This window comes from Lathamus discolor, chromosome 4 (genome assembly GCF_037157495.1).
Source record: "Lathamus discolor isolate bLatDis1 chromosome 4, bLatDis1.hap1, whole genome shotgun sequence".
In the NCBI taxonomy this organism is placed as follows: Eukaryota; Metazoa; Chordata; class Aves; order Psittaciformes; family Psittacidae; genus Lathamus; species Lathamus discolor.
This window is the reverse complement of record NC_088887.1, coordinates 100,782,857-100,808,595: the sequence shown is the minus strand read 5'-3', so window position 1 is coordinate 100,808,595 and position 25,739 is coordinate 100,782,857. Positions and strand designations below refer to the sequence as shown.

The 25,739-nt window shown below is 44.8% G+C and overlaps 1 protein-coding gene across 1 annotated transcript in view; it reads right to left on the bottom strand.

The window, feature by feature from the left end:
• The window catches only part of THSD1 (thrombospondin type 1 domain containing 1), a 30,673-nt gene extending 5,184 nt beyond the window's left edge, over nt 1-25,489 (bottom strand). The window contains exons 1-4 of the mRNA XM_065678314.1: nt 25,304-25,489; nt 19,074-19,213; nt 12,804-13,769; nt 3,913-4,071 (exon numbers count right to left, since the gene is read on the bottom strand). Coding sequence (XP_065534386.1) covers nt 3,913-4,071; nt 12,804-13,769; nt 19,074-19,131 — 1,183 coding nt within the window. The 5' untranslated portion in view covers nt 19,132-19,213; nt 25,304-25,489. The remainder of the gene's footprint in view (nt 1-3,912; nt 4,072-12,803; nt 13,770-19,073; nt 19,214-25,303) is intronic.
• Between the last annotated feature and the right edge of the window lie 250 nt (nt 25,490-25,739).

The following is a 25,739-nucleotide window of genomic DNA, read 5'->3' as shown; positions in this document are numbered from 1 at the left end:
CTGTAACAAAGAGCACACACGTCTATCAATCAGAGCTGCAGTGTCATCAGCATTTTGGTATTTTAGGATGGATACCTTGCAAGAAATTAAAAATAACCAGTTAACACAGTACAGGAAGTTGTCTGCCATTAAAATTTGGTCATTGAAGATGACTTCTTATTGATGACTTCAAGCTGGCAGGAACAGATCTACTTACTTTAAACCCAGGCTCCCACGGAACTTTTAAATGTCATCATTACTTCTGCCTGTTCTGCCATTTCCATAAGGCACTCCTAAATAGGTGTAAAATGGGTAACACTATTTGCCTTCTTTTGTGAAGTACATTAAGATCCCATGGTGAAAAGTACCATAAAATAAGTCAACCCAGGCTAGTACTTCAGTATCACTTTAAAATTAGTTTTATGAAAGCTTAAGAGGAGTGAGAATTGCAGTGAATTTGAAGAGCACAGAGGCAGCACCAGCAGGGGCCGCGTAACTTTCTAAGCAGCCCTCTGAGCGTGCTTCTTCTACCACTGCCTTGTGTCACAGCCACAGAGGCTCGAACCTTCCCCTGCCACCCCAGGCTCCCAGTTGAGAAGGCCACTGCTCTGGTGCCCCTGGCATTCTAGTATTGACACTCTTCTGTTGTGGACCGCAGATGGGCTTTCAAACAGGGATGAACACTCTGCAGGCCTTTCCTCACTGAGAGAGTGGTCAGTCTCTGGAACAGTCTCCCCAGGGAAGCAGTCACAGCACTAAGCCTTTTAAAAGTTTAAGGAGCATCTGGACAATGCTTTAGTCATATGGTTTGGTTTTAGGTAGTCCAGAAAGGAGCAGGGAGTTGGACTCGATGATGTCTATGGGTTCCTTCCAGCTTGAGATATTCTATGATTTTAACCTGTAATGTGAACATCACAGATCTTTCCACAGCCCTATTTAAACCCCTCACCTGCGCACTGCACCACATTAGAGATGGCTGAACCAAGGAGAGATTAATAATTCTTCTTCTGGATGAGGTCCCTAGCATTTTAGGGGCAGCCCTGAGCATGTTTGAAAGTGGATGGATTGGTCCAGCAGCTAATTCCAATGTGTGTTAGCACTCCCCAGTTTCTTATGGCCCAACATCATCAGTGTAAGGCCATGACAATGCTGTTGGAGGATAAGGTTGCACAGATGTAGTTGACAAGAGCTGACCATAAAGCTGTGAGCTCACACTGAACAAGTTAACAACCCTGCCCCTGTCTCTAGTTTTATCCAGAACCCAAAGCCTTACATGAGAGTGAAAGAAAATCTGTTATAAAACTTGGCAGATGCCTGCACCACTGTGACTGTCCAGGCATAGGAAATGCGCCCGCAGAATAACAGGAAGCTGATACCATGTTCTTCCCGTAATTCAGAAGGATGCTCATTCAGCAGAAAGCTGGTATTAGGAGGGTGTGCACAATGTACAAATACACTGATGAACACAGGTCAGAAGGTCTCAGGCTGCTATGATAACAGACGTGCAGGGTGCTTGGTTGGGCAAGAGATACATTTCTTTGCCTCAGGTCTACCTGACAGCCCCAACCTCGCTGAAAAAATCCTGCTACTGGATCCACTTTGATCTTCATGTCACTCTTGAGAGCTCAGCATCATCTCAAAGAACACGACCAATGCCTGCTGGATCTTTACTGGGGGATCTCTAAAACTTTCATCCAGCCCAATGCCACTGAGCCAGAGCACTGCTGTTCTGGGGACCTGAGCAGGAATTGAGCACGCTGACCTCAGCAAAGAAGGTAGGACCAGCCATCTGCTCTGTTCAGTACCACTGCAGCATAGCAATTCATTCATTGCTCATCCTCTTCCCATTCCTGTTTGCTTACAGTTATTTTTTAAAGACTTTTTAAAAGAGTTTCAAGACACTGTGCTGTATTGTTTGGAACAGAAAGCTAACAGTGAGTTTCAAACCAGGACTTAGTCCCTTAGGTTTGCTCTTTCTCCACCTCATGTACCTCTGCCCCTGGACTGTGTGCTGGTTTCATTTATTCAGCTATTTGCTCCATCTGCTGGACTAATAACTTCAAACATAAGTTATGCTGAAAAAGAGGCCTGCCTGCTCCAGAAAGGTGCAGACAGTCAGGGGGTGGGAGGGTGACACCCCCAGCTGGAGATCAGGCAGCAGATGAACACTGTAAGATGACAGCGTCAAGTCACTTCCTGAGCAGTCTAAGATTCAATGAGATGAAATCTTGTAGGTGATTCTGTAAAGGAAGCTGCCTGACGTAGGAACAGGAGGATTAGAAACCATGCGCAAGAGAGAAGCAAGGCAATTCCTTCAGATGGTCCCACGGCAATGGGTGCAGACGCAGGCCTCCTGTGCATCTGTGTTTCCTATATATAAAAAACATAGATAACCTTTTTTATTAACCCAGAGACCTAGGTGGAATTTGAGGATTTTCCAGACCTTCCTAGTGCTGTCAGATAGTATAACTCTCACCAGACTGCCACAGGCATGTGCACTGGGTATGCACAGGATTGGTGACCTCTTTGAAAACCACCATATGCATTATATAGTTGTACATATGCATGGAAAGAGTGACACATCCAAGAAGCACCAGAGAGGCCAGTCACCTCTGTGCATGTAAAGCCACGGTGCATACACAAACCACATGTCCAGGACATGCTCCACATGGATGGACCCCCCTCAGGGAACTCTGTGCACCAGAACTGCTCTCTGGGTTCCAGAGGAGTGGGGTGAAGCTAGCCAGAGAGGAGCCAAGCCAAGTACTGTACTTACAGACATACCCCTCCTGCAGGTAACACAAGCAAGGAACAGCACAGTTCAGCATCAGCTTTAGGAAAACACCAACTACCTCACTGTGTTTCTCTGCTGGCATTACTGCCCACACCAGCATAACAGGGTTTGCCACAGAGAAGACAACTAGGCCTAGAGCGGGGCATTAGTTTTAAGCTGGGGCCCTAAACATCTGAGTTGCTCTTCTCTGCTTACACTTGCAGATTTACAAAATAAGCAAACCCACATGGCCAGCATTTTCCAGTCATTAAAAACATCAGATGCTATAACAACAAGCTGTTAAAATACCCTATGTGCTGCACAAACACTGACAAAATGCAATACCTGGCTTCATGGAATATCACTTTTAATATTTTCCCTTCACCCAACCTTTTGTTCAATACAATCTGTTTCTTACAGTGCTCCACAACACATTCCAGGCCTGCCTGTACAATTCTGAGGCCTTCATTCAACAACTTGAAGCTGGTTCAAGCCAACGCCTCTATTAAAAAAGTAGTCCTGCCCTCTTCCTGCTCCAGCTACACATTCTCCCCCTCTGCCAACCTTCCCTTTTCCGTGGCATAAGCATGGCAACAGCTTACATCCCCAAACTTCCGAATTTTTGGCTGGTTCCATTCTAGTGCTCCACATTACACTTTTGCCAGCACAAGGAAGTGTGTGGAAGCAGCCAAAGCAAGAGGTAAGGCATTGACCACTTTGTAATAGTTTAAAATATCTGTTAAATTACAGCCTAAGGGAATAGAAGCCTGCACAGTCCCTGGGCACCTTCTGTTCCCCATCCCTGGTTCCCAGGGAGTTGGAAATAGATAATCTTTAAGGTCCCTTCCAACCCAAACCATTCTATGATTCTATGTTTTGCTAGCCCCAAGATCTCTCCTTTAGTCTTCATTCCCTGGCCACACTGGAAATTTTAAACCCCTTCCATGGACCCACAGAATACCAAAATCTTATGCCTTGGAGACCTATCTCCAGCTGCCCCACAAACACAGACTCCTGCCCTACTCCAACAACCATAGGAATGTGACACCCCTCCAGAATCATTCCATTTTGCAAAGTCCACCTAATAACAGGCCATTTTCTTTTGCTACAGCATCTGCCCATGCAACCACAGGGAAGAGGACAGCAGAGATGATACTTACACAAACACTCCTCCAGGGAACACAAAGAAGTCTCGCTGGGTGATCCAGCACAGCCTGATTTGGCTGACGAGGAGGTGATGCACTCTCGGAAGCGCTCCCGGACGCCGTCCCCACAGGTGACACTGCAGGGGCTCCAGGGCTGCCACAGGCTCCACGTGTCTGCAAATACACAAGCTCACAGCAATGAGGAATGCATCTGCATCCTTACCTTTAAAGACACAGCCATTTGTCTTCTCTCATTTAAGAGAAACAGCAGTAAAAAACCAAACAACACCAAAAGAGCAAGCAGCATCCAGGGACCTGCTCCTGTTCCATAACAGTCTGGGCAAACTCCCACTCCTTGTTTTCCTTTATCCACTCCAGTGCCAGCCAACAACACAGTGGTCAGTCAACTGGCAGGCAAGTTCTTCCTGGAACCACAGCAAATGGAAATTAATCCACAGATCTTTGGAATGGGTTAGTAATTTATATATTCATCCAATTCCTGCCTGACAAATAGTGCTTTTACAGCAGGATAACTTCATTGACTTAAGTGTAGTTACTCCTGATTTATGTGATTGCGAAAGGAGGATAAGTCTACAAGGCCTAATGAAATTGCAATATTGGTTTTTCTCTGTTATCTTCTCAGCACACAGATGTGCTACTGAATCATTCACCTGACAGCTTCCAGGTCTCTGTTGCTTCATTGCTTATAGTTTGGCAATTAACTCGAGACGAAATTTTGCTGGTTCATTTATTTAAGTGGAGGCAAGTTCTAATACTACCTCAAACATTATCACCTTTTAATGTCTAATGAAATCCCTCTTTTGCTCAGACAACATCCTTATCCAGTGTTCAACACTCAAACTTTACAGCAGCAAGAACCCAGAGAGAGAAAGGGACTGCTCCTGCCTGTATCTGACAGCTGTGACACTGAAGCAGGACTACAACTTTCAATTCCAAACTAATCCACAAGCCCAGGTACAATCTTAAAGGACAAAACCCCTGGGGATCCTCCTATATTGTAACAGAAAGAAAAACAACAGACCTCTTAATTCCATTTTGTCACTCACAGATAAAGTTGAAAATCCGCTGAACAGACAATAATTTAAAACCCTAGATTAGGTTAGTTAAAGTTTGCTCTTTCAAATAATTTATAGTGTTGCTTCTGTCAACGCTGGTCATGATCTTTAATTTTATGACACAGTTGCTTTCCTGCTATGATGCCCCTGAGCTCCTGATCAGTGACAAAGTTACTATGTTAAAGGACTAGACAGTGTTCGAAATAGCTTTATGATTTCATAGAATCATAGAATAGAATCATAGAATGGTTTGGGTTGGAAAGGACCTGAAGATCGTCTAGTTCCAACCCCACTGCCATGGGCAGGGACACCTCACACTAAACCATGTCACGCAAGGCTCTGTCCAACCTGGCCTTGAACACTGCCAGGGATGGAGCATTCACAACTTCCCTGGGCAACCCATTCCAGTGCCTCACCACCCTCACAGTAAAGAACTTCTTCCTTATATCCAACCTAAACTTCCCCTGTTTAAGTTTGAGCCCATTATCCCTTGTCCTATCACTACAGTCCCTAAAGAAGAGTCCCTTCCCAGCATCATTGTAGACCCTTGTTATATTGGCTGCTGGATTGCTCATAGTGAGTTATTAAAAGTCTCTAACAAAAATAAATACGGCTGTGTTTTAACAAACATGAAATGTTACCTGCTTTGGGCCCTGTCCTACAGATTTTTGTGACCATGCCAGTCTGAGTTACATCAACACAAGGAGCTTAACAGAATCAGCGGGGCTGCTCTCCTGCATGCAGGTACTCACCTGCACTGCAGCATAGCGCCCAGAGGTTTTGTGCTTACCCTTGTGCTGTCAGCCAAGGCTGTAAAGCGTGTATAGGCACATACTCACACACATCTGTCTGCATGCATGTTCCAGTGCATGTGCCTTGCCTAATGCAGAGTAGAGATGGGCACAGTGAGACACCCCGGTGGTGCTGCAGTTTTAAGCCCACACAACGCCAAGCGACAGTCCTGCCTATTTGCCACTGACTTTACCACAGCATTGTGATATCTATGATCTCAGTCTGTCTTTCACTTTGCGTTCTGTGAGCACCTCTCGGCCTTCACCCTTCTGTCTCTGGAGCTGGTGAGCTGCTACAACAGGGGAGAGGAGCCCAAAGGCAGGCTGAGTTCTCAATCCTCCAGTTTTCAGCCACCCCAGTTCCCAGGAAAGTGTAATGGAGCACAACTCTGGTTAAGTCTCTCTAACTTGAAAGTCTTTAAGACTCTCAAACAGGGGAGAATCAGGTCAGATATAAGGAAGAAATTCTTCACTGCGAGGGTGGTGAGCCAATGGAACAGGCTGCCACGGGGAAGTTGTGCATGTCCCATCCCTGCAGTTTTCAACACCAGGTTGGACGGGGCTTTAAGCAGCAATCTGGTCTAGTGTGAGGCATCCCTGCCCATGGCAGAAGGGTTGGAACTGGATGATCTTAAGGTCCTTTCCAACCCAAATCATTCTATGATTCTATGAAGACTGGATGGTGTGTGGTGTCAGGAGGAAAGGGAGTCAGAGGGTGCCAAGGAGGAGGGAACTGAGAAAGTTTGTTGGAGTAAGGAGTCCCACAAAGATACAAACTCTGGACAGTTGCAAAATCACATCAGCTAGTGAGCAGAGATATTAGTGAGGGCAGCAAGACAAAATTACCATCATCATTAGTCAGTCAGTGGCTAGCTGATCCCTCCTGAAAAAGACTTCATGGTATCACAGTACGGGGGATCTCATGACACTCTTCTTCATACCAGTATCATGAAAGATTCCTGCAGCGTCCCTAATCACTGGTAGATGGAGGAAGGCTAGGTGGAGAAGCACCTACCTCCTCATAGACTACTTTATGTGAGCAGCTTGGTGAGTCCCTCTCATAATTTCTCTCTCTCCACATTCCCTGCTCATTTAAACTTCCGTTAATTACAGACAGATATAAAGCCAGACCCAGAAAGATTCTAGTTGCCTCCAGTGCTAATACTGGCGATAGTGGAGGGCGCCCCATTGATGGAGGCCTCCGCATTGATGCCTGTGGGCTTCAACGTACAAGAACATTCAGGATGAGTAATTTTACAATCTTGATGTCAAATCTATGATGTGCCCATTGCTCCAGGGCACTTTTGACTGACTTTGCCTTCAGCTGAGGGCAAAAGAGCTCCTTAGCATAAATACTTGGCATCCATAGCTTTGAGGCTAAGAGTACGGGCCTTAACCAGCAGAGAGCAGGAAATGCTCCAGCTCCCATGAAAGACCAGACTCTTGTGACTTGCTCTGCAACCTTCTGCAATTACCAGAATGTAAAAGAAAATGAAGCATACTTTATTCTCCCCCAAGGAAATGAAATGATTAATTTCCATTTAAGACAAACAGATCCAAAGTGCCAGGGGGAAACCAGAAGGTGTGCACTGCAAACCAGCTCTAAGAAGTGTGAATTTTTTCACATTGAATTGAGGAATCAATTATCGACATGAAGACCTCGAACTGATGAGTTAGTTTGACATAGCTGGTAGTTGGCAGATCTGCCAACATGAAAGATAAATGCAATTAAGTGTGTTAATTGCTGCTCTGTATAACTATCTCCCCGCAAATTTTTGTGTTCATAAGACTTTGAGCATGCAGTGCTATCCAACAGTGCAGTCAGCGAGAGATGCTCAGCATCATCCTTCCAGCCTGACACACATAATAGTCCTAAACCCTTCAACAAGACCAGTAATATGGGACAAACCCACTGATGATTTACAGGCTCATGTGAAGAGCTGCACTAGCCTGGGGCATTGCAGAGTATTTGTGGAAGCTGAGATCAGCTTTTAGGTCCTGAGCATGGGTGTACACACATTGTACTGCTGTTTGGATGAGACCTGGGAAAACACCCTTCTCACCCATTCCGTGTTTCTCTGTTTCCATGGAAATGAAGCCTGGGTGCACTGAAATGGCGGCATGCTCCAACAGGTTACTAATTTGGACAATGAAAGCATGAGTATCTCTTTAAAGGAAGAAAACCTAGACTCTGCCTGTGCATATTGCAGTCTTTTCCCCACAAACAGGTGTCTTTAAGAATTGTGGAGGCACAGCCTAAACTTTTTTTTTCAGAAGCCAAGAGCTATCCCGGGTCTGTAACATCCAATTTATTCTTAAAATGCTGGGGATGTGGAGAAGTATTCAGTAACACAGGAGGTGGGGTACAAACCAGCCCTGGCATATGCACGTCCCCTGCATCTGTCTGTTCCAAAATAAATGCAAGCCAGGTGCAGATTCAGGCAATACAGCTAATTGTTTCCCAGATTTTCCTACAGATAGGCGGGTCTGATTCAGTGAGTCTTATTCAGGGAGCAAGTATTTGATGGAAGTTGTGTGTCCCTGCCTGACCTCTAGATACTCCACTTACTCCTCTCCTCCCTTACTGACCACTCTTCCCTTCAGAAGGTCTTCCCCTACCTTCCTCTTTCCTTCTGCAGGCAACAACTGTACTTCTTATGCCCTGCTGAGCTCCCAATAGGGCTTTTTTTTTGACAGTCAGCAAAAGTCGGATGAACAAAATTCATCTCTGCTGCTGGCAACTGTGAAAGACTTCACACCAAAGTTGAAAACGGTCTCTGGAGTATAACAAAGAGCTGTAAAATTAAGTTAATTAACACCAGAAATATGAAGAAAATACGCCTGTTTCTATGCGGTAGCATTACTGATTAATTTTATCAGTCTCATCCCATATGTTTCAACTGGGATACAGGCTAGGACATGGAACATCCTTCTAAGGAGTGCAGAAGTTTCACTGCTGGGGACACTTAAAATGCACATGAGCAAAGCACAGGATAAAGCATTGAAAAGAATGAGCCTGCAATGCATCTGTTGCTGGGTAAGATGAGCTTCCTACCTCAGACATTCAAATAAGACAGTCAGACACAGAGAAAAAGTTAGCTGCATGACCCTCCCTAAGTCACCTGTGTGAAACAGCCAACACTCCACTGAGACAAATGAAGTGACTTGCATCTCGCTGTTATTTTTTCACAGGTTCTCCAGTTGGAAGTCTACAAAAAGCTGCACAAGTGCTGGCTCACAGCCCACCTTTAATAGATCTATTCACAGTCTTACATAGCACAAGCATTTTTGCAACACTCGTTCTGAAGCTGCTGCCCTGGCCCACTTGGGGCCACTGTGAACATTTTCCTATTCCAGACGCAAGTCAGATTCCTGTTTCACAGGCTGTACTAAACCAGGTTGCAATAAGGAGTAAGGAGCAGGCTTGCCAAAGGGTCAGGAATATAACTGATGCCTGATCCATGGATAATGGGTGTGGCAAAATAATCTTTTTTCTCACCCTCTGTGGTTTGGATGAAGATAATGATTAGGTGCTTTGACCTTTTTATAAGACGATGTCTCTGCTTCGTAATAACAGAGCACATGTTAAATGAAGTAAGAACTGGCTGAGTGACAGATTTGATACGCAATTGTCAACAGAAAACCACCATCGAGTGTAAATGTACCTGGATAGGTTCCAAAGGGATTAATATAAGGCTCAGTGCTGTACAGTGCCTGCCTAGTTGACATGAAAACAAAGATAAAACCATTACTGAGAATATGTCACTGCTGTGATGACATAAGTAGATAGTGCAGTTGTATGGAGCAATGTCCCTGCCCATGGCAGGGGGGTTGGAACTAGATGATCTCAAGGTCCTTCCTAACCCTAACTATTCTGATTCTAATGTAGGGTACTTGCATGTTACGGCAACCGAAGCAAAGTAGATCATTAATCAGCAAATTACAAAATGTAGGAAGAAGGAATACAAATTGTACCTGCAGGATGGTAGACTACATACTAAAAGGTCATACGCAAAAACAGCGCAACAGGGGTTTACAGGGTAAAAGTTGTAGCAAAATCAACTAATGCAATTGATGGAATGAAAGCAGAGGTATGGGTAAGGACAGTGGTTCTGCTCAAGCAGCATCAGTGAGGAGGACTTCTGAACACAGCACCCAAAGCTGGCACCCCTGTTGTCAAATAAAAAGAAATGCTTAAAATAACGGAAATGGAGCCAAAGAGTCAGAAAAGTAATCAAATCCCAAACAAAATGCCTTCCAATTAAAGACTCAATCTTTTTCAGTTTATTAAAAAGAACACAGAGATAACCTGGAAGTACTGAGATGATCTGGATGTGCAAACGCCTTTGCAGGGGGAAGACAGTGGATAGGAAACAGCTGTCTCATCTAGCAGAGAGCAGCAGAGTAAGAGCTAGTCACCACAGACTGAAGCTAAATGAGCTTTAGTTATGAAACACAGAGTTTCCCTTTTTTTAGAAAAATAAAATAAAATCAGAGCATGGTATTGAGAGAAATTACCAGAAAGGTCTCTGTTTTCTCCTGTCTTCATCAAAAGACTGGGCAACTCTCTGGAGGATAAGTGGCAGTCAAATGTAAAGCCTAGCTGCAGGGCTCAGTGCCAGGGCAACTGGATGAAAAGTGATGGCCCATGTTGTCTAGGAGCCCAGACCAGAGGATTTATCACCTCTCCTTGCCTTAAACCGAGTGAGTTCAAGAAGTCCAAAGCAGAAAGTGACTTGAGGAGCAGTGCCTGTTGTGCAGCAGCCGCAAGTGTTACGCAGCTATCGGGGCCTGGGTCTGCGCATACCATCTCTCAGTGCCGTGCTGCAGGGTGAAGGCTCAGGAGAGAGCTTCTGCAATCAGCCAGGAGGCAGATAGCCACCGCAGGCAGCACAGGTTCACTCTGCCTGTTGTGGCTTCAGGCAAATGCACCCCTCCCAGAACACCACGCTCCTTTCAAACACTGCCTACAGGCTTTGAAGTCTCACAGATACAGGCACAGTCAGATGTGCTGCACCTAATTAATTTCAGGTTGACATTTTATTTACGGCTATGCAACGTGGTTTCGCTTTCATCGGCTTTGTAGATGTGACACTTTTAACTTGGCAGATGTTGACTTATCTCTGTTCTTCACAGACATAGCCTGATTCTTTTGACTGTAGTTGTAAGGATCGTGCTATTGGGGAACCCAAGAAAACAAAGCAGATTGCAGGGAGTCATCACTTAAGGTGGATCTCATCAATTAAAACAGTTAAATACTGGGCACAGAAACGTACCTATGTCATACCCTAGGTATTCATCTGCGGGGGTAATTATCTAGATCACATCAGTGTAACATACCACCCAAGCACAGAGAAAGAATTAGAATTCTCTTCCTTTTTCCTTGAGAATTATCTCCACTAAGAAAATATGCTTTCAGTTTTAGACAGACTTTCTTATGCCAAAGGAAGAGAGAGAGTGCCAACAGATAACGCAGATGGGAAGTTAAGATGAAGAGAAGAACTACATACAGAGTTTGGCATGTGGTGAAAAGAGAGGTCATTTTTAGTACAAAGCGTTAATTAAACAGCTAGCAGTTTAAGAATTTATGTAAGAGCATACGATACTAAGAACCTAATTAAGATCGGCTGTGCCTGGACTGTGTGCTATGGAGCATGTCCTACACTCCCAGTCTCCTGCTGATCCCACTCAGATACCTGCCCGTGAAATGCAACGACTGGGGGTTTTTTTGCATTTGCTTTTCAGGGAGACCAGGGTGGGGAGGTGTATAAAATGGTGTACATCTCAAACCTTTCAACCTGAACTCTTTGAAGTGTGAAGATGGGAAAGACAAATACATTACCTATGGATACAAGCCTGCTTTACATGAGAACATTTACTCTTCTGTTCCAGGGTGTAGGCAACACAACCTAACCCAACCCAATTCCCTCGTGCACACACAGCCCCTCCGTCACCGTGGTTGCTATCCACAAACAAAGGATGAGAAGGACATTTGGCTCATCTGCTTCCTCTGCCATGCGACTGCGATTTATAGATTCTGCCAAAGCACGGACTGCCACCTCTGAAGCTACAGCTGCATAAGATGCATAGATAGAAATAGAATGTATAGATGGTTCCTTAAACAGGCCTGAGGAACGGGCTCAAGCTCTGTCTTGTGATTATATGATCACATTAACATTCCTGGACATGGTTCTAGCTTCTGCCAAGCAGCCCTCTCCCAGGCCATGCGTGGTCATGGCCCAAAGGACTATATGAACCACAGACTGCTCCTAGTTGGCAGTTTGTATGATTCTAATCTTTCTCGGGAGGAAAAGTTTAGCTATACAAATGTGACCCATGATCTGCCTAGTGGCCTGATGGGTCAGAAAATGTACCCTGGTCTGCAGACACATGTGCTGAAAGGCTGCTTGAAAAGCCTGCAACCTGTCCAAGTGACACAACAGTGTCTTTCACTGTGGCCAAATACTGATTCATCTCACCAAAAGTTGTGTGCCTAACAGGCAGTACTCTAAACTCCTACAGCAAATGGGCTAGAGAAAACGACACACACAGGTAAGGTTTCAGCCCGTGTATCTTCTACACCTATGAATCACCCTGTCCCTCTTGACTAAAAAGCTAGATAACTACTCAGTGCTGGACCCTTGGCTTTTAGACATTTTGATGTAGGTAAGATTAATCCTACCTTTAGTGTCTCCAGTGGGTGTGATCCACTGAGAGGGTCAAGTTTCAGTTTTGCCTGGACTAGAGAGAGACATCATTCAGAATGCCCCAAATGGTTTGGGTTGGTACTTAGTGTTAACTTAGTGCAGTTTTAAGCTACTTCAGTAACATCTGGTACCAAATGTCCTTGTGTATGCCTCTACGTAACAGTCTATCTCATTCCCACTGCATAAGACATTTACACCACTTGTCTGGTTGAAAGAGTCCCAAAAAGTAGCTATCCAACAGGTGACACCACAATTAAACCTATTTATCATCACCCATGTTGGCTGGGAAGAGTGCTGATTTTGGCTAAAAGAGGACAAACATCAGTACAAACCCATATTCCTTTGGATCATCATGCACTCCTTAACTCTTGTTGGGAAAAGGCTTCGGTTTGAGAAATTAAAGAGGTCAAAGCAGTATTTGTTCTTCCCCACATCAAATAAAGTGCAGTTAAATTCTGTGCTGTTGTCTCCTGGGTGAAGAGTGTTTTCATAGAGCCAGGTTGTTCTCTGAGTAGGATGCTTGAGAGCCTCTTTATAGACGACAATTTTTCCACTGATAGAAGTGCATGGTGGAGACACTACGAAGACCTGAACCAAAGTTTTGCATGTTGCTTCTGGTGCCACAACCAGTCTGTACCCAAATTTGTGGAGGAGATCTATAGGTCCTATGGAGGCAATGATGGAACGTGTTTCTAATGATTTCAGTAACACAGCAATGTATATTTCTTGACTAACAGGTGGGCAATCAAACTCTATCCATTGGGACCTAGAGAGTGGGATTTTTTTGCTAGTTCTAATGCCCAGAGTCTCATCAGAGCTTACTCTTCCGAATTCATAAAGGGTGCTGGTGAATATCACATCGAGTGAAACCACTGTCTCGTTCATGGCACACAGCTGCTCATTTGTAAAAAGTCCAACCTGAAGGGAGCTCCCAAGCACCTCTGAGCTCTTGTTCAAATCAATGTGAAATACAGGCCATTCCACATGGAGGGTGGACATCCTGCTTCTGCTCCACTGGGCAGCACTGCTGTTATCACTGGGAGAAACCATTCTGAACAAGAAGTCCCCAGCACTCTTGAAATGGAAACACTCAAATTCCACCTTCCCCTGGGACTGATTTGCTGGAAGCTCTTTTCTTGCAATTATCTTGTTGGTGCTGGCATCCAGCAATAGGATGGACAAATGCTCTGCTGTCACATTACCACCACTAGAGTACTGATATTCCACAGACACTGTGTCACTGCTGAAGGCTACATGACCTGGACGCTCCAACAGGAGATACTGCACTTCGCCGAGAACTGAAAGGAGAACCAAAGAGACAACTGATTGTTTATCTACTTTATGGAAGAAAACAAAGATTTATAACGTGGATATTTTAGAAGTGCTTCTCAAGCACTTTAAAACGAATCAATTCACACACACACACACATACACACCCATGAAAGAAGGCCCTAGCTATAGCAGTTAAAGTTCACCGCCTTTGTCGAGGGACATGGTTTGCTGCAGCTCAGAGTCCACTGCAGTAACACGCTCAGGAAGGTTAAAAACAAGGTTAAAAAACCCACAAACCTCCGAACAGCCCAGAAGAGTCACAGAAAACTTCACTTATCAGGGTAGTTTCTCAGACTTCTCAACTTCTTTCACTTACCGATTCTTAAAAGTCCACAGTGGCCAGCTGTTGTTCCACTTACTTTATGTATAACTTAGCAAAAAAAAGGATGGCAGTGTCTTAACACAGAAACATGAAAAATGTCCCCCAAATTAAATAAAGAAGTCTGCATGATGCTTTTTGAAGCCTCCCTCTTCCTCTGTCTCATGAATCTTTCATTTTGCTCATTTGCATCGCAGAGTCACTTGAGTGAGAGAGCTGAAAATAACAGGGATCGTGACTGCAGCACTTTTCTTGTCTCAGATGTGGTGCAACATGTCCAAATTACATCATTTCATTATAAATGGCGCAGTTTTTTTCTACATGCACTTCTTGCATGACCGTGTTTGTGCAAGTTGCCAAATTATACTGAGATGTGCCATAACTAGTGGGGAGAGATGATATCTAAAGCAATGGATTGGGAAGATCACACTTCCCTTCTCAGCTCAGCTAGCTTTCCTGTGTTGCTTGAAACTTAAAAGAGATTTCAGACACAGAAAGCTTATCTGAAAAATGGGAGCTGCACATATCCATTCCATATACAGAATGTGCCGTGTGACTTCTTTATTTAATTAATTGCCTGGGAAAAGGCTTCTGAATCTTGGATGGAACGTCCTATGGACGTGTAAAACCCCAGTTAAAGCAATCCTTTCATAAGCAGTATCAACTAACAATACTTTGACTTGTTAAATCTGTTACACATGTCTTAAGATTACCACAAAGACAGCTTTGCTGGAAAAACACTGCAACTGCCAAGGCAAGCACTCAGCAGTCAGGAGTAGCAGGACTCATCTCACATAATATTAGACGCCTACCACTCTAAGCTTCAATTTGAGTTAGTCGCCTTGGATTCACTTTCTTGTCAGCAGGGAAAATTTTTCAGGAAGAAATTGATCTGACCAGCTACAGACATTTACATCTGAGTGAGGTACAGTGTGCACTAAAAGAACCCATTACTCTCCACCAGCTATAACACATCCTTAAAATAACCAACTCCAACCACATCCATGAAGTCCAAAGGAAGGTGGCATGCACAGCCTTACACATATAAATCATGCACATGGTCTGGCATACATGCACTATTACTCCGTCTTTAATTTGCATTTCCACAAGATGATGCTGCTTTTGGCACATGGATGGTGCTTGTTACCAGAGGGCTCTTTTGTTCTATTCTTCCATGGGTAGTCCCATGTATCACTGACTGCTCACCATCCAAACCCCATTCTGATAACGCAGAATTATTCATTTCCCTCACAGACTCTTTTATTGTGCACTTACCATAGTATATTTGTGCATTAGAAACCTAAATGAGTTTATCCTTCCAATATCCCCGAAAGATGAGAGGATGTCACTATTCTTGTTTTGTGTGTTAGGAACCAAGGCACAGGCACAAAGGTGAAAACTGCCAAGTAACTGTGAATGCCCTGAGAAAGCTAGGACCTGATTTCAAATACAATGGTCCTTCAGAAGCATCCAAACCAGGATCCCACTTGGTTCCAGTTGTAGTGAGCACATGGCACCCCAGCAAACCTGATCTCAACTCAGACACTCAGAAAGAAGGAAACAGACCCTAAATGCCTGTGGAAAATGGCACTCTATGAATAGCCCAGCAACACATCTGCCTTGCTCTTCGTGTTTTGGTTCTGTCATCTGTGCCTGTCCATATTTTCCAGTCCTGCTCCTACCATCACCTACTGTCACTATCTCTTGGGTACTACCGTAACTCCACTACCATTACCACAGTTCTCTAGACTCCTGCCTTTGTCTCCTTGTCTTATAGCTCTTCTAACTTCCGCGGTTCCTCAATTCCAGCAAATTTTCTTGCTCACTGCTAGCATGACAGCAGAGATCACAGGATAAGCAACTCTAGTGCCCAATACTACAAATATGGGAGAACTCTGCTGCCCTGGCCTGCAGCAGGCAGTATTGCATGGGGCTGGCAAGAGAAGGCAGCAGGAGGTGGGCATGCTCAGTCCTTCAGATAACTTCATCACTAACTCATCTGCAAGGACTTACATCTGGACCAAGTCTGGGTGAATCTTCATAAGGACAGCAGAAAGGCCACTGTGAGCACTGTAACAAGCATGAAGTTCTCACAGCTGTGTTTCCCAGTGAAATGGCTGCAAGTTGCTGGGGCTTTGTTTCTTTGAACATGGGTAAAATAATCTATTTTTCTACAAAGGAATCATCTGGATTCAACTTAGCCAAAATATTATAGGGAGAAAAAGAAAGCAGACCATGGCAAAAAAACCCTAATGAAAAATTTCAAATTCAAGCTTTAAGTTTACAGCAAAAATATTCAAGGGATAGCAACGAAAAGTATCACTGCTTGTATCTATTTCTCCACTCCCCTTGCTTTCTTTTACAACTGTCTCAACTCTCTTACATTATTTTTTTTATATGGAATATCTCAGGTTTGAAGTAACACTACCGTGTATGTGTGCAGGAGGACTGAAGAGAAGCCAGCTCCCATCAACCTTCATGAAGATCACTTGGGAAGTGAGGAAAGTGAGGATGCTGTTGCAGCACTGCAGAGCTCTGGCTGGTGCACCCCAGCTCACAGCATCTTTTCCCTCATCTTTGGTTAATAACGCAATAACCTGGCACTCCTGGACAGCCCATATAGCAGTTTTTCATGATGCTCCAAAAGGCACTAGTCAGAAGTAGCCGGCTTTCACCACAAGCTCCTTCAGATGCCTTCCAGCCCCCTCTGAGTGCATGACTGTGCCACATGCCAAAACTCGGTCCCAGTTGTTTGGACAGCCAGTCAGGGGTAGCTTTCAACGCATTTGTATATTTTTGGTTGTCATTACAATGGTTTGCCATTGAATGGAGCCTGGCTGTGGTGCCAACAACCTGCCAGAGGAGTCTCTGCAAGAACTCACGCTTAGAAAGATCAAAAGGAAAATCTTTTTTTCTCACTGAAGAGCAAGAAGAATTACTGGAGCATGCTACTATGATATTTATTTATTTTTAATTGTGTTTAAGCCAACTTGGGTTGTGCTGTTGGCTTGTCAGCCACTAATAGTACAGAGCTAAGAACAAACACACCAGAAAAACTGATCAGAAATGAGAATCCCGTTTTGTTGTGTGTTAGAGGTTTTTTTAGCATTACAGTAATTTTCCAGCACATACTGGATCATTTAAAAAATAGTCTTGGTCTAAAACAGAAAAGTGTATGAGTGAAATAGTTACCTAAAAACTGCACGCATGCGATACTCAAACACGTGTATATGCAGAACTGTTTGGAAGTAATTTTCTGAACTATGGACTACTCTTTAACTGGAAATAAGGCAAAAGATGATGCACCTAAAATCTGCAGCAGAGATTTAGCTCTTTAACTGCACTTTGTAATTACTTACTGTGCCACGCTCTATAAAGTTCAGGAATAATAGCTTTTTCCTCTGAGTCAAATAGTCGTGAATGCTTACAGGACTGGCTCACCAGTAGACATTGCAGTCATTCACGTCACTTCTTGGGTTATGTGAATTTAATACTTAACCTCACAGTGTTCCCCACTCAATGCAGTGTTTTCAGCCTGGCTAGTTAACTTTGTCTTATTAAAAGAAGAAAAAGTACTGAAAGCCAGACAAATGCTTCCACCTTTACTGGAACTTAGCTCACCTAAAATATGGCAATTCTAGCTTCTTTAACCTTCTAGTGATCCCTTGTTCCAGAGAGTAAAGGCAGCAAGCACAGAGGCATGAGCAGCATGATAAGTATTGAGTCATTACCTATAATCAGATTTTTCTCACTTCTACAAGGAGAACTGCACAGATTTTTTGGTCCATTTCTCTCCTATGTAAGACCTCTTCAGCCTTTTGGTGTGTGAACTACCTGCTACCACAGTTCATTCCATAAGTGGGGACTAAACAATCCTTTTTCCTTTATTTTTTAATGCTACAGACATTTCAGCAGTGCACGGCTTAATCCTTCGGCATGGTTTGACAATGTACCATGGCTGTCAGAACAATGCCTTTTTTTAAATTAGGAATGTGATTTTCAAAAATATATCTATTATTTAGGAATTGAGTCCCATTTTCAGATTTTCTCATTCACCGTGCAATAAGGAATTAATCCCTTTTGCAAATTTACTTCCTACTTAGAGCATTCTTGGAAAGACAAGACACCATGAATATGATGTCCCTCAGCTTGCAGATATTTTAGTTATCTAACTTGAACTTAAGATGTCTGATCTCCCTCCTTGGCAGATGATGGTGAGAAGGAGGTGATTTTTCATTCCATACATCTCACACTGCAAATGGGTTAGAGCTGCATTCAAGATATGCTGACTTATGTATGGACTACTCAAATGAAACTGATTGCCTCTTGACTAGCTGCCTAATTTTACATTACTAAAATTGAATGAGTACAAATACCATCCCTTTACTTCTTACACAGTCAGAGGAAAGAAACCTCTGTTGTTCTCAAAAGTTCTTTAAATGGCAGCTTAGTTCCATCAGATGGGGACTCACTCAGTAATAGGAGGTTGCCTGCACTGTAGATGCTTACATCTCAGCAGACCATCACAGGTTCATTTTACAGTTAATGGAGAGAAATGGGTAGGTGTGTGGCACAGTTCCACCCAACCTGGTATGGATACCTACAAGGTCTGTCTTCCATGATGTTCATTAAAGATTACGAAATATGAGTCTTACAAGAGAGCAAAGTTCCAGTTCCTGCTTCTAACACAGCCAGTTCCTCAACAGCGCCCACGGAAATCTGTTCATTTACCTTGTTTATTTCTCTGAGCAAATTCAGAGCAGGAAAGGTTCCTGCCACTCTGATCTAAAGGGCAAGTTTACACAGTTCAAATAATCTAGACTATATTCTGTGCATATCAGCAGTGGCTTCTGTGAAATCTGATTTCAGCCAACACCTGGAAACAGTACCATCCAAACCCACTTTGTGAATACTCATCTCACAGTTTTCCCTTGGTAGCTGTAATACTCACCATAGTCACAGAGCACTACTAACAACAGATTTGAAAAATCTTTCAACATCTGTTTCATTCTGACCAGTGAGATCCCAGGTCCTTGTACTCCTCATGTCCTTCTTCAGCTCCGAAGTGCAGGCACTATTTTCCAACACCACCTGAAAGTTTACAAATTACAGCTGTATTGACTTTGCTTTGTAAAATACAAGAAGAAAGGCATCCCACCAATAAGCAAAAAACCCAGGCTATTAAACGACACTTACCTTCCATTTACTTAATAGTTACTGTATCAATGAATTTGAATAAGCACGACTACAATTCACTGTACAATAAATTTTCCCTCCAGAAATGTTGGCTCCTGGGCCAGAATAACAAAGCAGAATAACAAAGACAGAGCACAACAATTTTCCTTTGCACTGCAGTAACTGCTGCTGTGCATGTCTTATTTTAAGATGAAGACTCCTGATAGCAAAATAGCAAGTATTTTATACAAAATGTAACTCTGCCTTCGGCACATATAGATATTGGAGATTTATTGCTGCTACAGAATTCCTATCACTGTCAACTGCTTTCAAGCATGTGAGAGACTTAGAAAACTACCATTTTGGTCCTCAAACTGTCCTATTATTCAGCAATATATTTAGTTATCTGTAACTACCTTCTATGTCATTCAGACTGATTGGATGGAGAAGGTGCTAACTACCACTTTTTCCTCCATCATTTTTAAAGTTTTTATTCTCTGCAGCCTTAGTAAAGGAAAAAAAAAAAAAGGAAGAAAAAAAAAGCGCTCTTTTTGACAAATTTCATGATTTTATGTCCATGTGCTTTAAACTAGTTTTTATGGGTCTCGGAACAACCATATAAAACAGGTTGGAAGCACAATGGTAGCAGCAAAACCAATAGTTTGCTTCAGAAGCAGAAATAGGGGAGAATCTAAGAAGAGAAGATCTACCTCAGGGGAACCATTCTCAAAATACAAGAATTGCTCTTTTGTATTACACAGGAGCAGCAGCAAGTCAGTCCTACTTTGCTCATTGTCACGCAAACATGCAAGAAAGTTCTTGTTCCATTAAGTTTACAACCTAATTTTATGAGAAAAAACTGGCACTGGAGCAGGCAGGAGTTAGAAGCGAACAAAACTGCACAGCATAAAGGCAAAGTGTAGGAACCAGGTACGGCAAAGCTGTCTTTAGGAATCACAAATGAAATATTTCAACAATAACTTTGCTAGACTTGTAGAACTAAGAGACAGCAGACATGTCATTTGAAAGCTTTTTAAACTGTTCTCTGTTCCAAGTGGCTGGAGAGAATAATTTCTAAGAAAAGACTAACAGCATGGCTTTGCTCAGTAGAAGCCCATTACAATAATAGCTGTATGTATCCGAAGGGAATAATCATCATCCAGTCCAGGAACTTGACAAGGCTCCAAAAAGCATTAGATAGGGACAGTGATACCGCCACCACCCAGAATTTCACTTGATATGCCACAAATTACAGGAAGACAAATCTTATGCCTCAAGACAGGGCGGGCTGCTAGCAGAGGGCGGCGGCAAACCAGCCTGCCTCCCAGGGTAAAGGCAACGGGCACAGCGCTCCTGTCCTGTGTTGCTACCAATCCCTTATCAGTTAGTCAAAGCAAAGAATCGAAGTGGTCGAAGGAAATAAAAGCAGATTCATTTAAAAAGACAATAATTGTGATAGATGCCTTGCCCTCTAGCATAACTGCTCAAGGAAAACAGCACAAGTTATGCAGCATTGCTGTACACTGCCCTGAAATAAAGAGGGGAAAAATGCTCTGTGGGCCACAATCATGATTGTGCTGGATGATTTAATGGGTCCTTTCCATTTCAACCTTCCCAGCTGTGTATTTTTCAAATGATTTTTACAAATACTTCTTTCAGAGCGTCAGACACTGACAGGTGAAATTCAAATAATCCTAATCTCAGTCTAATGAGTGACACATTGCAGAGAGGAAACGAAGCTACGGATGGGAGAATAAATCCTCGAGAGAAAGAAAAAAGCCTGTGTGGGAGAGTACTCTTGAGATAGTTGACGTACATCTTAATCTGCACATCAGCTCGACCAAGGGAAAAACAGCATGGTTCACGAGACAGGGCGCCGGCGGGAGGCACAGGAGACCCGACTCCTGTTCCGATTCCTGCCGTCGCCAGACATACCATGTCAGCAGACTGCAGCATTAATCTGCTCCCCTCTTTCCCACCCCATTTCTCCCGCTCTGTATTTATAATACAGGCTTTTCAGGACAGAGACTCTTTCTAACCAAGCCTGCAGACAGAGCCCAGCGCCAGGGCCCTTGGGTGTTTTGGTAACGTCGATCATTTGTCAGACCAAAACCTCCTTCCCTCTGTGTTACCTTGGCTTGCTTGGGAAAAAGACTTCGGTGAGCACTGCAGGCAACACCCAGGCTAGAACTGGAGTATTTGAACCAGTACCAAAACTAACTTCCAATTAGTGAGATCAGGTACCTCTGGAAGCCTAGCCCGGGGCCACTTCACCCTCCAAGCCTCTGCCATCCCTGCATTGCAGAGGGAGCCCTCCCACCTCATATACAGCTGCTTCAGTAGCTGCAACACAGCCCTGTCTTTGAACAAAGCTCTGATTAAAGTGCCTCCACAAAGCCTCCCTGAGCTTTTGCACCTTTGCTAGTTCAATTCTAATAGCAGTTTTGAACGCAAGAATCGCTGCCCCATTTCTGGCTTAATATTTCTACGCACACCCCTTCACCCCTCCTTTCCTGCAAGTTTGTTCCTCTTCCCTCCTTCAATTTCCCCTCTTTTCACCTGGCCCCAGCTTTGGACAGGCCTTACACTGACTTCTAAGCTTGGTTCAGACTTCTCTCCTCTCCTCTTAGTCCTCCCTAAGCCAACTTCTTTCTAGATTTCTTCTCATTCTTAGGTCTTCAGAACTCCCCACATCTTTGCCTCCTGCCCTCTGCTCTATTATTCTCCTACTTTCCATACATAAAATTTTGCTTTCCAAGGCAGACAGTACAGCTTAAATGGCTTCTGCTCTATTCAAATCTTCTGCCTCAAGTTCATTAACTTAGCGAAGTGAAAAATGATTGACCAGAGAAGGCTATCAGACTTTGAATAATTGGCTTTTTTAATTTATTGCTCTTGTGGACAAGCACGAACTGAGGCTTTATTGTGTGAGACGCAGCAGAAGCACAGCAACATAAAAAGATGCTTTCTTCTTCCAAGAGACGGTGTAATGGGCTGATTGGAAGTGGAAAGCTTCCTCTCCAAAGGGAATTAGAAATGACAGATGAGGAGGGGATAAGCTTTAAAACGCCTTGGAAATGAAGACCAAGAGGCTTGTGTATAAAGCAAATGACACAGGAAAACTTCCAAGTCCCTGCTCTGCAACAGATTTTCCTGTGTAGTCTTGGTCACACCACTTAGTTTTCCTGTGTTGTAGCTCTCTTCTGGAAACAGTACCTCACTACCTTGTACGAACAAATCCATCATGAACTGCGAGGCTTTACAGGCACCACAGTGTCAGGAACTGTGCAAGAACCAAACATGACAATTTCATTTACAGTATTTTTTGCAAATGAAGTAAAAGAATAGGTTATAGATACTACCGGAGTCACACATATTAATCTATTTAAATAATGTCACTACTTCTCTACGTCAGTAAAATCAAAGTATTTTGGTTTTACAAACAAAACAAACCACCCACCGAAGCAACAACAAAGCACAAGCCAACGGGATTTATGACTCCCAGCACTTTTTGCAGCAGCATCCAAGGCCACAGAGCAGACACGGCATTTCTCAAACCAGCCACCCTTCCGAGCGCTGTCACCTGCTGATTTAGCACAGCTAACCAGTTACCAGCTTCATCAGCTGCAACAGTATAGCATTGAGCAGCGACTCCCCCCTCGTAAGGGAGATGAGAGGCAAATGAGACCTGCAGTTAAGAAATGGCCATCAGGAATGAATCAGCTACTCCATGACAAGCAGCGAGTTTAATGAGAACACAAACTCACAGCACTTGAAAGCTCTGTGCTCTGGAGCCTCATTAACAGGCAAATGCCACTGATGGATCTCATATTTTGCCCAAGCCACCAGTACCCTCAGTCATCCTCCTCTTTGCAAATCCCTGGCAAGGGCCAAGCCCTCCCTTGCCCTAGCTCCATTCTCCTTCAGGAATCAGGAAAAGGCCTGTCCTTGCTCAACTCTCCTCCAAGCACAGGCTTGCTCCCTCCTTGACCCCCAGACCCTACAGCTCCAGGGGACCAGCCACAGCACAGAACTCCCCAACATGACTTGTGGCACGTATAATGGCAAGGCAAGAAAAAGGCTCAGGGAAGGAGTAAGTGCAGGGGTCAGGTTGAGGACTGATCCTCTGGGATCCAGCCTACCTCCTGCGCAAGCAGCTGCACCTACCCCAGTAACCAGCCCTGGTCTGGAGTGATGCTGTCAAAAAAATTAGTTATTTATTGAAATTTAAAGCAAGCAAAATGTTGCTGGAATGTAAAGGAAGAAAAAAAAAAATCCCAGCTGAAAACAAGTTTTCTTAATAGCTGTCCATTAGTAAACATTTTACAGTCACATTTGCAACCTGAATTTGCACAATTCTGGCTATGCATGAGGCTGACAGTAAAATAGGCTAGAGATGGAAAAGCATGAAAGTCCCTAAACCCTCCTTACATTTCACTTGAGGGATGCCAAGCAGCACGAACAGCAAAAAGAAATGTGCATCTGTAATGTTTCCGCAAATTTAAGATAATTTATCTGTGTGGCAGGAAAGAGATTAATTATTTTCAACCAGCGTTCGCTTATTGCAATGGGATTAGGCAGCTATTGAAGTGTTACCACCTGCTGGGAATTTCAGAGCTTCCCCTATAATCCTCCCCCTTTCACATTGAAGGGAGCACCTCAGGTGTGCATCACATTTTATCGAAATCTAATCACTGCTGACCACTCAGAGTGGTCAGGGCCAAAAATATGCCACTTCCAGGAAGATACCGAGTTTAGCAATAAAAGTCTGTATGTGATGCCTGCCACAGCAGGGGGCTTAGAGCTGACATCCTCAAAGGCATCCTTCATTCTTATTTACACATCAGACAATTTTACATTGTTATCAGATAATGGCTTTATTAAAATTATGCATCTAAATTCACTAGGCTGAAACTGACAGCACCAGATCCTCTGTGTGCAAGAGGAAACCCAATAATTTCCCAGTAAAGCCTATTTTCATCCACATTTGGGGTCAGGTCTCACAAAATTCTGGGATTTCTCAGCTCCTTTTGATATCAGTTCAGCAATTCAAGAGCTAGCTGGCCAGCAACATCTGTCCTTGAAACCTAAGGACTACAGTAGACTGCATATAAGGGTGAGATTTACTTTGGAAAATGTACAGTGAAAATAAGTTTATTAAGCATAGGAGATTTGGGAAGGTGTCCAAGCAAGAATAAATAATGAATGCAAAGAATTACATATATTAGATCATTCCCTTATGGCATAAGGGTTGGAATGCAGTCATCCATTCTTTCCTTTCCCCTTTAGATATTTTGTTTAAATATGTATGTTGTTCACTGTTTCTGGAATTCCCCTGTTAGTGTGGTTATCTTAAAGACCACAGGATGGGGAATATACACCGCACAGCTGAAATAATTAGAAATACATTTGAGAAGCAGGTCTGAAATATCACAAAGTATCAGGACTGAAAAGAGAACCGGGAAGCTGTCTCCTGTGCTTTATACTGGTTTTGCCTTAAACCCACATGGTTTCATCTCGTCTAGCGACTCGTACAAAGTAGAAATCACCAAACGTACTGGAAGCACTCTAAAATTAACGCTACTTACCGCAGACTCGGGGCGACAAACCCACTACAACTACTCTAGGTGCCAGTGCTGCCGGCACTTCGGAGCGCACAGCACCCGGGCTGCCAGGCGGGACGGTCCCTGCCTCACGGGGACCGCGGAGGACAGATCCACAGCCGGGACCTGACCCCACGCAGCGCCTGCAAGCACCCCGGTACCGAGCCTCACGGCCGCCCCGCCGCGGTCCCGCCGGCACCCCTCTCAGCGACCCACGGGCTGTCCCCGGCGGCGCCCCGTGCCGCCGCACGCCCCACGGCCCGCCCGAGCCCGGAGGCTCCAGCCCCCCGTCACCCGCGGCCGGACGGCGCCTCAGCCAGGCCCGGGATCCCCGCCCCGCCGCCCGGGGAAGCTGCGGCCGGGCCGCGGGCACTCGGCTCCCCTCCGCCCTGCCCGCGCTCACCTCCTCGCCGCTGCCCCGCGCGGGCGGAGCGGCCGCCGCACCGGCGACGCCGGCGGGACGCGGCTGAACGGGATCCTTGCCGCGGAGGAAACGCCGCCGGGACTGCCCCCGGACAGGCGAGCGCTGCTCCCTCCCTCGCTCGCCCACCTCCGCCGGCGGGGGGAGGGTTAAATGGCGGCGCAGCGCGGCCCGGCGCGGCTGTCAGGGCGGCTGTCAGCTGGGCGCGGGGCGGCGGCGGGCGCCGTGCGAGGGTAGCCCGCGCCCCTGGCGGCGAGGCCCGGCGAGGCGCTGCCCTGCCCTGCCCTGCCCTGCCCTGCCCGGCCCTGCCCGGCCCGGCCCGGCCCCGCCGGGGTGTGGTGGTCCCGGGGGGACAGGGGCCTCCAGGGAGGCGCTGGGGTCGCCCGCAGAGCCGCCGGCTCCCGGCCAGCCCCGGCGG